The sequence below is a fragment of the Carya illinoinensis genome, chromosome 16 (genome assembly GCF_018687715.1).
Source record: "Carya illinoinensis cultivar Pawnee chromosome 16, C.illinoinensisPawnee_v1, whole genome shotgun sequence".
NCBI classification, from domain to species: domain Eukaryota; kingdom Viridiplantae; phylum Streptophyta; class Magnoliopsida; order Fagales; family Juglandaceae; genus Carya; species Carya illinoinensis.
In genome coordinates this window covers 1,779,428-1,795,498 of record NC_056767.1, presented here as the reverse complement: position 1 = coordinate 1,795,498, position 16,071 = coordinate 1,779,428, and the positions used below count along the sequence as shown (strand labels likewise).

At 32.3% G+C, this 16,071-nt stretch overlaps 1 protein-coding gene across 1 annotated transcript; it reads left to right on the top strand.

Annotated features, from left to right (window-relative positions):
- Positions 1–11,011: 11,011 nt before the first annotated feature.
- Positions 11,012–15,572, top strand: LOC122299879 (RNA-binding protein 2-like). The gene is made up of 6 exons (XM_043110356.1): positions 11,012–11,220; positions 13,679–13,815; positions 13,903–14,209; positions 14,336–14,397; positions 14,513–14,594; positions 15,099–15,572. The coding sequence occupies exons 1-6, from the start codon at positions 11,139–11,141 to the stop codon at positions 15,200–15,202; spliced, it is 774 nt and encodes a 257-aa protein (XP_042966290.1). The 5' UTR covers positions 11,012–11,138; the 3' UTR covers positions 15,203–15,572.
- Positions 15,573–16,071: the final 499 nt, after the last annotated feature.

Below are 16,071 nucleotides of genomic sequence, written 5' to 3'. Positions count from 1 at the left end.
TGGCTTTTAGCTTTTGTTATCTTGATGGCTGTCAAAAACAACACTTGCTTATTATTTGCAAAGAAATCATTTCCTACAGAATGTGGTATAACTGGATAACACGGAGGAAACTCTTCGACTAATTTCAAGTGGGTAGTATTTATCTGTCTTTGTAGAGGGAGAAACGACAGTCATTTCTTGTAAGTACTCGGAAAGATGTACCGTTAAAACTTACATAAAAAAAAAAAAAAAGAGAGAAAAAAGGATACACCGTTAAAACTTAAAAATGGTGTTGAGTCAGATACATGGTTGAAGTTGCGTTTTCATTGACTTGGCTCTGCAGCGGCGCCGGCTATGATGAGGCAGGTTGTATTGGTCGTTGGGCGTTTTCTGCATTTTTGGGGATAATCTTTGTTCTTTTTCTTTTTATGCTTAACAGCTTTCAATTCAACCGTTGCTGTAGCTGAAAAGTTTACTTGAGGTTTGGTGGTAAGTAGTTATCTAGGTTTGAGTTTCCACAAATAAGATGGATATAAAATTCATGCAATTTTCTCAAAAAAAGAAAAAAAGAAATAGAAAATGATATTTGCAAGTTTAGAATAGGTAAGTTTTATTTTTTTTTTAAAAGTAGGTAAATATAGAACGCTCTAATATGTCATGCGTATCTATTAGTTCCGTTTGGATTTAGAAAGCGTTTTATCTCATCTCATTATTATAATTTTTTTAAATTTCTACATAAAATATAATAAATAATTCAATTTTTTCCAATCTCAATTTAATTTTTTAAAATTTTAAAATAATAATAATATTAAAAAATAACGTTCTAATAATAATTTATTCAACTTTTATTTTTCACCTAAAATCATTTCATTTAATCTCTAAATCCAAACCATTGCCTAAGTTAGGTTGCAAATAAATTTTTATATTTCCTATATCATCATCTTTATTGGGATTGAATCATCGAGCTATTGTTCAACTCATCTTGAGGTGTACATGTCTAGGATCTTTCGTTATGGATTTGTCTAGCGGCCTTTTTTGAAAGTGTTACAATGGATAGGTGTCTTATCATGGTCCCCCATAAGAAGAGAGTATTAAACCTTAATCTGTCCTTGTTAGTTTTATTTTAATAAGAAAAACACAATAATGTTTTAGCCGACTTGTGGTTGGAGCAACCTTGTTGGAACGCTTTTTCTCATTCATAATATGGTGACGGTCGAAGAAAAAAGGAGTATAGATATCTACTTAATACTTGTAATAAAAATAAATAAAAACAATAAACGTAAGATCGAACAAGAAGGGAAAAAAAACGAAAACAAAGAGACAAAAATAAATAAGTCGCATGAAGGGCATTTGGTAGAGGTTCCTTGTAACCATAGAAAACCTTCTTTGGCTATGGTCTCGGTCAACAAAATCCGGCGAGAAATTTCTTTAAATGGGGGCTATAGCTTATAGTTCATTTTCAAACATAGATAATGAATATGTTTTACCTCATTTTATCTTATCTTATCATTATAATTTTTTTAAATTTTTATAAAAATTATAATAAATAATCTAATTTTTTTAAATATTAATATAATAATATTATTAAAAAATAATATTAAAATAATATTTTATTTGACTTTAATCTCAATTTATCTCATTTCAACTCATTATTCAAATCGTACCTAAATCTTGATAAAAATTAAGGAGATTTTTCAAACTAGAACATTAAATAATGAAATACCTTTTAAGAAAGGTAAGGGACATTTTTTAAATAGAGTTATTTATATTAATATGCTGTTAACTATTTTTCTCTTATTATATAAATACCATCATCTTTGCCAATCTAATATCATTAAACAAAGACACAACAATTTAATAAATAAGTAATGATATATATAAAAGTGTGTAAATGTTGCATATTTTTATTAAAAAAATAATAAAAATCTAAAACTCACATAAAAAATCAACTTTTTATTTTTATAGTGGACCTAAGCACTTGTTTTAAATAAAGTATATGAAATTTACACATTTTAAAATTATAGATATCATTACTTTTAATAGTTTGATTCAATAAAATTATTATAATTTAATTGGGAAAAAATTCTTTGTTCACTATTTCATATATTCACGGCTCTCAAATGGCCAGTTGCCAGTCTTGCCTTAATGTCTGCTAATTATCCTTCAAAAGTCATAGCACGCAATACGAAAATCTTTTGCTATCCTTTGAAATTTGAATGCTTGTATTCAATATTTTGACTATTCTTTTTAAGCTCAATGATTAAGAAATTACCATCAAGATATAATGTTTTTTTTTAAGTTGTATTACATCCCTTATTGTCAAAGTAGATATTAAGTATACTTTTAGCTGCTGAGCTGAACTGTAAGTTAAGATAGAGTTCTGAATTTAAATATATTTAAATATTAAGATGAATTTAATATTATTTATAAAAAATTAAAAAATATTATAAATTTTACGTGTAAAAATATGTTGAATTTAAAAAATATATCAATCGTACGTGTAAATAAATTTTGAACAGAAATGAGTTTAATAATTTAAAAATTATATTTAGACGTTAGAATCTCAATATAGTCTAACAACCAAAATTATAAACTTGAAAATTAATAATTGGGATAAAAAATTCTCTAAAATCTAGACATGTTTCTTTGTTTCTGCCGACAACCAACCAGTATTAGAACATGGAAAGGCCGTACTTAAATGCTGTAATTTTGGAAGAGACTTTCACGACCCTCTTTGTTTATTTTAACAAGCTTGAACTTTCCTTCTGCAAAATCAATTACTATTATACTGGAAAACCTTTGATCTTAGGATTGTCTTTGAGAATGACATGACCATTTCCTGTTAATATAGCTTCAGCTGTTAATGGATGGTTAGGCTCAAATTATATAAATATTTTGTAAAACAATTATTATATTAATAAAAATAGTTTTTTTTTTCTTTTTTTTTTTAACATTTTGTTAGGTGAGATTCATTTGTTTAAATTCGGAGTTTATGCAAATCATTTTTTAAAAATATTTTCTTTTATAAAAAAATTAAATTGCTAATTAATTAGTAATAGAAAAATAGGGTTAAAATCTGTATGGCCTTAATTCTATATATAGCTGGGCTAGGTACCGACTCTATATAGGCCGTACAGAAAAGTATTAATGGCTGAATCAAATCAAAGATAAGAAAATGAGATCACACGTTACCTCTACAGAATTTATGGGATGTTTTCGTCACTTTTATCAACGGTTTATAATTATAGGGTTGAAAACTTGCACGCATTCGAACTTGATAGCAGTAACAATGGCATCACGAATGAGTGATGGCACTGAAGCTTACCCCCACAGTACTGCCATGGTGATGAATGTTTTATCACGAAAAGGTGCTCATCGAAACAAAAAACAATAAAGAAATGCAGTTTCTTACTCAACCAAAAAGAGTTAGGATTTGTACAGCTGAACATTTGAAGAGTTTCCAACAATTTGCTTCATCCTTCACATCTATCTCTCTTTATCTCTCAGGAGTTCCCACCTTCAAGAACCCTATATACATGCTATCAAAAGCCAACAACACTATTTTCCTTGAGGCCAAGGAGGAGATCACCATCACATGCATGTATGCCTATTACAGATTCTAAAACATTTTTTCGATCCCCTTGAAAGCCAAACAAAAAGGGTGAAAACAGCCAAAAGAGACAAAAAATACATTACCTGTCAAATTGTGATTGCTAGCTTTATGAATGGAAAACAGAAAGAAGATGATGTATATCGATCACTTTTATCGTCTGCAGGTAAGGTTGTTTCAGGGATCATGGTGATCCCCGGGAGCTCTGTAATCCGATGCTGTTGTGTTTCTTTGAAGGACCTGAAGGTGGGATTGGCCATGCTTTTGGCAAGAACCCTAAGAAATCATGATGCGTTGAATTCTGAGACCTGGGCTTCACCTTGAAAACTTGAGAGTGCCTTGCGCCATGAGTCTGGCTAACCACAACTGTGAGCATCAAGAGCAAACATAACAATAGAACTTGGTTTCCTTTTCCCATCACACCCAACTCTTGAGGCTGAAATAATATAAGGAGCAATAAAAGAGAGACGCAACCAAGAAGGAAAAAAGGGTAAGACAGAGGGAGGGGGGTTGTTGAGCTCGTTAGTTCGAGGAGGAGATTTAATGCGTGGTACAGACTACGAAAAAGATTGTACACAGAAATATATAGATAAAAAAAAAATTAAAAAAAAAAAAAAAAACAAAAAAAAAAAAAAAAAAAAGAAAGAAGGAGGAGGTTTGAATGCTGATTGTGATGGTGTGGCTTGCAAAAGAAGCATAAGAAGTATCGTAAGAGCAAACAATGAGATGATGTGGAAACATGGGGAAGTAAACACGGCGGGGCGGGGTCATGTGCTTTAAGTTTGAGCAGTTGGGCATGATTTTTGTTGGAAGTAAAATTAAATACGCGACAGGCAGTAAATAGTTCCCTTAAATTAAAGACTTAGGTAAAGCTTTTTGAGGGGCCTTGAACGGGTATTTAGGACGTGTGTTCCGACTCACAGTGATGTGATGAAACCAAAAGGCCAAAAGGGTTTGCAAACAAAAGCTAGAAAATTGAAGAAAGTAAAAGATAATGAAAGAGAACTGAGACAGTCGTGTTTTGTGGTTAGGTGGAGTGCGTAGGGCCATGGAGAGATTAGTGGCCGACTTTGGGAGTATTAAAGTTGTTCCGTTAAGTCCAACATGTTGTACAACGTGTAAACTTGTCCCCTTTGCTGCAGAGTTGGAAAGCCTTCGTAGGGCATTTGATTGCATGATGTCACGTGTCTGTCACTGTAGCATATGTACCCCATGCCATTCCTAAATTATGTGTAATACAAGATCACCTAAAGATCATCAAAAATCCAAAAACATAAAGGGTTGCTTCTCAAAGACTCAATCCCCTTGACAAACAGTGAACAAATGCAAGTTGTGGCTTTTTGGCCCTTTTGACATCTCTTCATCTATTCTTTTGGTTCTCTTTTGCTTAAATGCAGAAAGATTGGTGGAGGAGGGGGGCTACGTACTTTGATAAATATTCTTAGCTAGATATTCGTCCATATAGCTAGGTAGGGTACTAGAAGTCTAGATATATTGGTTCATAAATGTAGGGAGGAACATTATTTGAACAAACATGTCGTTGGGCAAAACCAGTTTGGAGTTGGAAATATTCAAATGGGGGCTCATGTGGTGTGCTCAAATCTTCAAAAGGGTGAAACAAAGGGGCCCCATATGCCGTGTAAATTGCTGGCACAAACACAAGACATCTTTTGATCGATCATGGAAACATGGATTTTGTTGCAATCTGAACTTCTGACTTTTCATTAAAAAATATAGTTCATTTGGCCCACTTCTATATGTTAGGGCGCAATTTCAGATATCTCAAACATCTGTGGTAGGGATTATTCAAGGACGACAACCTTTTGAGCTTGTAAAGATCGATGACTGGATGGGCTTCAATTTATCATTCATGTCTTCCTTTCCTTGCACTTTCTCTCTCCCTCTCTTTAGCTTTTACTGATTTGTACTTACTGGTTTAGATTTCAATTCTACAATATCGAATATCTACTCCCCCAATTGATCTACTGCACATCGAATATCATTCCCCTTCGAACCACTTTTAGGGTGCAACGACATATATAGCTTTGCACTTTTTGATGGAATGGGCTATTTTGTTTAGAAATGTGTTTTAGCCACAAAGAAATCTTAAAAATATAAACCCATGTGGCATTATCATGTTATACGTATGTTAAATTATAAAATTATTTTTATTAATGTAAAGTAAATTTAATATATTATGCATATATACGAAATCATGTCAATTTATAAATTTACCTGGTAGCTGTAACACTTTTTGTTCGTTTAACATCTCAATTCCTAAAGTATGTATTTTAGGGCATGGCTCAATGAATATTAGAGAGAAAAAGTCATAATCTACCCGCTCAAACGATCTCACCTCTTTCACACTATGTACTCCATCTTCCAATTTGATACAATTTATCATTTTGTCATTATTTGAACCCTAATTATATGCATGAAAATAAAGGTGGGAACACTTATATCTTAGAATTAGAGCGATCGATCAGTAAAATGCAAAAAGACTAGGGATGGTTTGAGGGATTATATATTGCAAATTCATGAGTGATAACTCGAGAGAAAATATATAAATTTTTCCTATATATGTATTATTAATGATATTTATTATCTATTCCAAACCGTTGGCTTTTACAAGTGCTAGTTATTCTTCACTGTGAGAAGGAAGAACATGTCCTGCTGCGTGCAGTTATTGGGAGAAGTACGTGAGTTGTAATATTGCCATGCATACGCATGCAAGGGATCAACTACTAATTAAAATCACGTTAATTTGTTACTTCTAATAATTAAGAGACGTGTTAAAATAAAATATAAATAATTAAATCTATATATTCTTTTTAAAGGTTATGAGTTCGAATATTAATTCTACATTTTATTTCATTTAACTAAATATTTCACATGTTGAGGCCACTTATATTAATCATGGAGAGTCTGATCCACACGTGAGAGAATGTGTTAAGTTAATACATAAATTATTAAATCTATATGTTTTTATCAGTTTAAATTTTTTGGACAAGTACGGGTACTAATTTCACAAGCTGTATTTTGGATTATGAATATGCCAATATATATATATATATATATATATTTATATATATACACAATGTATACTTTACATTTTGGTTTGGGTATTTAAATGTTTTTAAGCTTAAGACTTAACCTAATTGAGCCTTTAATATCTGGTAATTACGTGTACCCTTTTTAGCATTTATGATCAACTCTTAAACCCACATCATCAAATTAGAAGTGCTGTTAAAGAAAGTCTTTTTTGGAAAAAAAAAAAAAATTAAACACACGATTAATATATACATATAAAGCCTTAAAAAACTGTTAAAAGGAATAGTAATTTATTAAGATGGATAATCTTTATTATTAAAAAGAGAATTTGTGCTATAAATTATGAGGCATGTCATGATCATAGGGTTCAAAAGTAAACCAAAGTCCTTTTACCGCCATCAAAGAAAGATCCAAACTTGTCCTCAAATTTCCATTTTAAGAGATATATATGGGCGAGAGAAAAGTTGAAAACTGTGTCTTGTTGGTTGAAACAGCAATGGTCTCTCAACGTGCATATATACACAAACACACACACACACATACATACATATATATATATATATATATATATGGATAGTGATACATTTACACCTCCTTTACTACTACCTTACTAGACGTACTACTCAATTATTTTTTTTTTTTTTCATTTTGTTATTTGAATCTAAATTGAAAATCTTAGAATATGGCATTTTTGCATAATCTAGAAGAAAATAAATTCAATCAACTAACGTAATAATTTAAATTAATTCAAAATAAATTCAATTTTATAAAAATTAACTCAAAGAGCAAAAGAATGTTAAGTTTTATAAAATTAAATTTATTTTAATTAAATTATATGATTACATTAATTGATTGAATTTATTTTTTTCTAAATATGTAAGAATGTCATATTTTGAGATTTTTAATCCAGATTCAAAAAGTAAAGAGAAAAAAATAGTTGGGTAGTAAAAGAGTAGTAAAGGAGGTGTAAGGGTATCATTATCCTATATATATTGCAACTAATTCTGATCAGTCATGGATTCTAACTAGTATCTTCGAGCCTGTCTCTTTCATGATGGTAAACAATTTTTATATTAATTATGTAGCATTCTATTGTGTCTTTATATTCATATGAGATTTATATTATATATATGTGTGTGCGCGTGCGCATATGTGTGCGTGCACACGCACTATATGTATGTATATATATATCAATACGGGCAACCGGTTGTCTCTTTTAGGATAGAAAGACATCAGCAAAATTTTGATATTTACAAGTTGGTGTGTAAAGATATCACTTACTATGAGATTTAGAACAATTATTAAACAAAAAAACACAAATTTTTTTCCTTGCTAATTGTTGTAATAGCATGATGTATATATTTAATATATCAATAAACAAATTTGCAAATAAATCTTTTCACAAATTAACTAGGGGTGGGCAGCGGGGCCCTGCACCCCACTACCCCGCCCCTGCATGGCGGGGCGGGCAACACTGTCCCACATCTAGTCCCCCTAGCGGGGGCGAGGGACGGGGACGGCCCAACCCCGCCCGGCTCCCACCTATATATATATATATATATATAAACATAAATATTTATGTTTATAAATAAATCTTTATATATATACAAAACATAAATATATGTTTATATATATATATATATATATATATAAATATATATATTTATATTTTACAAATTGTGTATATATAAATATATATTACAATTTGTTATACTTGTTTATAAAGTATGTATTAGTAAATTTAAAAACTATATAGTTTAAAACTACTACATTACAACTTACACAAAATATGTACTAGCAAATTTAAAAACTACATAATTTTTAAATTATAATCATATTTACAAATTTAAATTTACAATTTAGATCTAAAAATATATTTTTGATCACTTTTAAATCTAGAAATAATTTTTAAACATAGTGAAATGTAGTTCATATTTGAAGTGAAAATAAGACAGGGTGGGACCGGGGTACTCCTTCGAGATGCGGGGGGTGGAGGGAAAACCCCACCCCCGCACCATGCAGGGCGGGGTGCAGGAGGGGCCACCGTAAGGTACAGGTAGCACTCCTAAAATTAACAAATACCAAAATTGTTACATATTTGATATTTCAAACTTTCCTAGCTAACTATATATATATAGGTTAGATCATTTAGACATGAGTTTAATTTGCATGTGAGTGCAAAAATGATGAATTCTTGTTTTTCAAAGGATGAATATGTGGTTATCTTTTTTACAGATAAAGTTAAAACTCGATCGATCCATCATGGTAGGGATGGAGTGGATCATTAGATTGTTGTTTAGAAGGTACCCAATAATTAATGCATGCACTTCAAGGAAGAGATACAAAAGAAATTGCTTTAATCCTACGTACGATCCATAATATATATATATATATATATATATATATATATATATATATATATATATATATATCTATGTGTGTATATAATTGTAAAGGTTAGAAGTGTTAGGCCTTTTAATGAAGAAATCAGTAATAAAATTTGTACGTACCCTTTGTTTTTTTCGATGCCTTCCTCTTCTATCTCACCGACAACTGTGAGCTGCCCTTCGTCATCCCTTTCTCGTTTATACTTTCTCTTGACTCATTTTTTCTCATGTCTTAATTTTACTTATGAGTAATGTTATTCTTCAATTTAGATTTAAGATTTGCTATAAACATAAAAAATAATCACAAAATAAACCTATAAATTAACGTAATTTTATAGAATCTGTTAAATATATTATATAATAAAAATAACTTTACAATTTGATGTATTACATCAAACCATATCAGTTTATAAATTTACTTTTATATAATCTATTTGTAGTCAAAATATTTCCCTTTAGATTTTATTATTTCACTCATAGTTAGCAATACGGCATATTAAGTGTACGTTTGTCAATATAATTTTAAGTGATTGATAAAATAAACCATTGTAAATGTGTTACATCACTAAATGTGATTGACAATAATAAGAATTAGGTGCTGTTTGGATAGTGAGTTAAGATGAAAGTTAAAAATTAAATAAAATATTGTTAGAATATTATTTTTTAATATTATTATTATTTTGAGATTTGAAAAGTTGAATTGTATATTATATTTTATATAAAAATTTTAAAAAATTATAATAATAAAATAAGATAAAATATTTTTACTATCTAAACGGAGCATTAAAATATAGAGTAACATTACTATATATTAATTAGGGAGAGAGATTCATTCAACTTGAATTTTGTGGGAAGGGGGGGGGGGGTTTAATTAATTGTAATTGAGCCCGAAAAGGAGAAATCAAGATAGGCCTAAAGTCCGGCCCAAGTTTATCAAACCAACCATTCCCTCCATTGAACCATTACCTCAATATTGGCCCAATAGACCAATTGTCACTTGCAAGCAATACTTTTATTGCAATTGTATAATTCTCTCTCATAATTTTTATTGAATTTTATTACATATAAATAAAGTCACATATTAATTTATATATCAATACTAATTTTTTTATATTCAATATTTAAATTAACACTATTTTTAATAAAATTTACTTTTTGACCAATCACATTAAATTGATACATATTAATTTACTTTTTGACCAATCACATTAGATTGATACATATATTAATATGTAGTTGTACTTACAACTAGATTTTTCCATTCTCATTATCAACGTATCAAGTCAATACAAAATATATATATATATATATACTTTGAAGAGAGAATTTTCCAAAATTAGGAAGACCAAAAAATAAGTTTTTACTTTTAAAAAAATTTCACAGAATTTCTTTACTTTGATCCCAAAACTAATATATTCTCTCTATCTCATCAGTGTGTAAGCCCCGCGCACCAATAATTCATGATCATCTTAAGTATCACCGTTCACTATTTTATATCAAACCATTGAAATTTATTTCTTAATTATTATTTAATTTAATTTCTTTTAAATATTCTATAAGAAAAAAAATTAAAAAAAATCTAGTTACAAGCATAATTATGTATTAATATATGCACTAATCTATTGTGATTAATTAAAAAGTAAATTTTATTAGAAATAATACTAATTTAAATTTTAAATATGAAGAAATCAGTATTAGTACGCAGATTAGTGTGCGACTTTGCTTCTATATAACAAAACTTAAAAAAATTTATAAACTGATTGGAAGAAAATTCATTAATCATTAAATAAAAAAACACAATTAGGTAAAAATTCTTTATACATAGCTTTATCATTTTCCTTTTCAAATTCAAGTATGCCTTGATCGCCCTATCACTATTGGTAAACTACCGACGCCATACGTGAGTTATGCCGCACCGAATCAATCCACTCATGCAGTTCCCGTTGTACGTTCATTTTATGGTGGTACTATAGTGTACAAGCATCCGACGTGAAAGGACAAAACTTCGGAACCCAGAGCGCCTGGGCTCCCTGCATTTGCAGCTAGGGTTTTCATCGCTCCCCCGAACTCCACGCTCCTTTCCAACTTTAATTAGGGTTTTGAAATCGGAGATGGCGGATGGATACTGGAGTCGGCAGCAGCAGCATCTTCTCCCCTCGGTCAGTTTGCTTAAACGGCCTCGCACTGACTACGGTTTGCCCTCGCCTTTCTTTTTCATCTAATACCAGATACAGTGTCAGTATGGATCTTTTGACTAGTGTGTTGTGTTAGAAAATATTGGGATTATGATTTCTAATCGCTTTAGCATTTCTACTTTGAAAGCATGCGAACAATCTCTCCATGTATGATGAAATTGTTTCGTAATGCGTTTGAATTTGAAGTTAAAATCTCTTTTTGAATTACGCTCGGTTCGAGTCCTCATGTGCTGCAAAACTTTGGTTGACATTTGTCTCTCGATGCTCATTGGGGGTACTTATCTGTTATGTTCTGTTTCTGTTTCTTCTTCTCCTAATATGTCACAGTACAGTAAAATGTATAGAACTTTTATTTCATTTTTTTATTCTAGCTGTGTTTTTCTTTTATACTTCTGTACTTGGTCTATGACTTTTGCATTTCTTATTAAAACCGTTGTTTACTTGTCCAAAACATTTATGGCACTTTTCTGAAGAGGAAGATTGATAGAGAACATTTTGTTGTGAAAACGATGGCCGACAAACAAAAGCAAACACAAGCAAATCAATCAAACAACACAAAATTAACGTGATTTGGCAAAATACACTTTTGGGGTGACATTTCACTGTTCAGAACCCTCAGAAGTTACTATGCTGTTTATTAAGTACATATTTATAATATCATATAGCAGAAATCCCAATTTTCACTTTTCTACATTATCCGCTCAAGCAAAGTGTCAACCGCACCTTGGGCGAACTCTCTATCCAATATTCGCTCGAGCGAGACTGGAGTGAACTCTTTGCCAGTCTCGCTTGAGCACATCGGGCAAACTTTCTATTTGGTGCTTCCTCTACTCACAAACAATGCCAAAAAAATTATCGGCCCAAGCCTACACTTCATGGCCCAAGCCTCCTTGAAAATCTGCCAAAAAATCATACCGCACCCTTGTCAAGTCGGTTCATCAAGTCAGGCCAACACACCAACAAACCAGGCTCCACAAACCCAACCCATTTGGTTTGGAGGCTGGCATTTAGGATGGGAAACATAAAATATTGAAGCGTTCAAGTGTTCAATACTACTTTTTTCATAAATATTCAAGTGTTCAATACTACCATGTTCTTGGTCAAGTTGAGAATTCTTTTAAGGTTTTATATATTTAAATTTTCATGGTGTTTTCTTGTATACGTTTAGTGTACTTGGTTACTCTTTTTGATATATAAAATATTTTTACTTATAAAAAAAAAAAAGTATTTAAATTGTCATACACTTTACTCACTAAAACTACTAGCTAATAGTTTGTGCTCCACAGAGGAACTTATCAAAAAAAAAAAAGTTTGTGCTCCACAGAGGAATAGTCAAGCTCCTAATACCATTGGCTGTTTCTCTTCTACTTTTATCTTTTTTGGCTTTTAAAGTTAACAATCTGTGAGGGCTTATCCCAGTTTTAGACTTAGTTTGTACATGGATTAGATCTTTTTAGCCATTAAATTCTTTATAGATGTTATATCATTTAAAGGAAATAGAAATTAAGTTCTCTATGCAGTCCCCAGAATATGATCGACTTGGTTTCTTTTCTTATTTTCTTCTAGTTGGTTCCACCGAACCAGAAAAACTATTTATGCTACAATGTACTCTGCTGGCCTATGGAAAACACTGTTTTATGCAGGTCTATTGGCTCAAATATGATTCCCAGCCTTTTAAGTGAAACTTACTTGATTTTTAATTTAATAATTTATTTTTTTTTTTGGATTTTTGGTCCTGCCTCTCTGTTTTTTTGTGCCTAACAAAATATCCTTGCTGCTAGAGACCCCATATTTGTGCAAAAACCAGAAGTGCTTTAACCTACTTTCTGAGTTCTCCCCTTCGATTGCTGTTTAAATGTTGTGATATTTGAAAGTCTGGGCAGATATGCTAATATAGTGATGTAAGGCATGATTGAAGTTGAACTGCATCATTTCACCATATGTTTCCTCTAAATCTATTTCCTTGACAGGTGATGAGCCCACATATTTTCATGTATAATTTATTTTTTCATGAATAATTGAATTTATTTTCGTGCTGGAGTATTAAAAGCTTAAAGGAATTATTTTCGAGGGACAACATTTTGTGGTCAGTTTTTTTATGGATATGCATGATGCACACAAATTAACGAACATAAGCTTTGATGTTTGGTCTCTTTAATAAATCCCTTTACAGTTACCCATAAAGAACCCCCTTACAGTTGGAATGTTGATGATGGTGTGGAAAAATATATTGGGTAGCCATTCCTGTTGGTTTCAATTTAGACGAAGGATGGGGTTGGATATCAGTAATCATACCATTTGCAATACTGAGACATGTCCATTTGTGATTAGCGATTCTACCAGTTGTGATTGTGGTAAAAATGTGCAGTTATGTGATGAGTTGTATGTCTGCATCTTGTGTCAGACAAGCAGTTCAATTTCAGAACTTTCTTCATCTATATTTTCAAATTTTGTAGAACTTGCGCCTTCTGTGTTGCCTTCAGCTCATGAGATGCCAAACTATCTAGTGCGAGATGATGATCGTGGTGGCCCTCATGCAGTAAAGGACACAAAGTCAATTGGATCAGCTTATGATCGCTATCTTCAGAGTGCGGTAACCTGACAGTGCCATGGCCTGTGCTTATTTTTCCTTTTGTGAATCTTTATGTGTACTAAAAGTTCATCATAATTGCTTTTGAAGCAACTTTCATCCTTTACTTCTGCGGAAGCCAGTACACTTCGTGGAGTTGGATTGGGAAGGGTCTCTGGTGGTGGAATCACTGGAATGCCTGGTCCTGGTCCTGCAATGGCTGATCCTGCTGTGTTGGGTCGCACTGGGATTGTTGGTCCTGATCATACTCCAAATGGTCGAAATGTTGGTATTGGTAATCAGCTTCCCTTGGATGCAACTAGGCCTGGACGTGAAACACAGCCTCTACCCCCAGATGCTTCCAGCACTTTATATGTTGAAGGACTTCCTCCCGACAGCACAAAGAGGGAGGTAGCTCGTATCCTTTGTGTGGTGTGATACTGTCAATTTATTACATCGATCTTTGTTCCTCCTTCAAAATCATTTCATCAACCTTGATTTAAGGAAACTTTTGTTCTTCACATTTCCTTTAGCTGACCTTCAGATATTTTCCGCCCTTTCGTTGGATATAAAGAAGTGAGACTTGTAACCAAAGAATCCAAACATGTAAGTGGACCTTGAATTAGAATCCATTTGGGCTGCTTAGACTTGGTTTGTTATGCCATTGTGACTAATAGGTAGGGTGACTTCTTTAATATAAACTGTCTCATTCATAATGCAGCGGGGTGGAGATCCTCTTATCCTTTGTTTTGTGGACTTCGTAAATCCAGCCTGTGCAGCAACCGCCATGAGCGCCTTGCAAGGTGATCGGTTTGCCTTTCCTTGTGCTTGAAGTTATCATTGTTCTGAAAATTAGAGTTTATCTTTTTATAATTGTGATATTTTGTGAAGTTCATTTGGCAATTAGCAGAATACAGTGATAATGTATGTTCTGTTCTTATTCATATATTTGTGAGTTCTCACGATGGTACTTATAAAAAAAAAAAAAAAAGTTCTCACGGTAGTAGTATTTTGTATTATTTGTAGTATTTGAGTTATTTGCCACTAAATGTTATAAATAGTAATTTTCATCAAAATTTCAATTAGGAATAATGATAGCTATCAGGAGGTTCCCACAAAGGCGTAGGACCATGCTTCTTTTTTGATTTATCTTCCTGATAACTATCTATCTCAAGTGACTGATCATCCAAAATTTCTGCTTCAGGAAGCAAGGGTTCTTGGATTAAATTCATTGCTTGATATAGCTAGCCAATTAACTGCCCATCTAAACCATGTGGAGATGCTGACCATATACTTGGATTGCACAGGTTATAAAATGGATGATAATGATCCTGATTCAAGTTACTTGAGGCTGCAGTTTTCACGAAACCCAGGTCCGAGGTCTGGCTCTGGCTCTCGTGGTAAGAGGTGAACAGGCTTCAGATAGATATACCTAGGTTAATGCAGCTGACATTGGTGCGACACCTGTGGGAAGTGCTTGTCCATGATACAATGTACAAACAAATGCAATTTAAATTGCTCAATCCTGACCACACAAATTAGGTGCTTGTGAGGTGCGGCAACTATTGAGGTGCAAGATGGAGAAGGAAATCCCTTGTTTATGCAGTTTAACGGATAGAATTTTGTATGTTATGTCCATAATTACCTTCAGGATGAATTTCTGTGCTAAATTCTATCTCGAGCTCTTTGAATCTGTCAACATTTTATTAAGCATCTGCATTTATAAGGTTATGAATGATGGAGGTAGATTCAAATATCACACTGAAATATTTTATGCTTCATTTTTTTGTCGTGTAAATGCCCATAAATGCCCATTTTTATGCTTCATTTTGATAAATAACATAGATGTGATAATGCTCAATTTCGTTTACTTGTTTGTTTGGTAATTGAAGATGGGATATATTCAAATGGCCATATATGTGTGGGCGCGAGGGCGCACATGCGACACGACCTCATTTGTACGTTGTGTTTGGTAATGGAAATGGGATTTCAGGTGCAGGCCCCTGAACTTACGATCTCTTTTGGTTCATGTTTAAGAATCATTTTACCCTGAACTCCATTGGGGGATGATCTGGCCCATATACCTTTGATAAACTAGAAATGTTCGTATATATATATATACCCCTTTAGACCCTGAACTCCATTGTCGACCTGAAACTGGTGCTGTGAGCTTTGTTGCTGTGACTGACACTTCAAAGTCCAAACCTATCCTCTTAGTTATATTTTATTAACTCTCTATGCTGTGCTGGTAGGTGGCCTTACCTTCTGCCGCAACTTTGA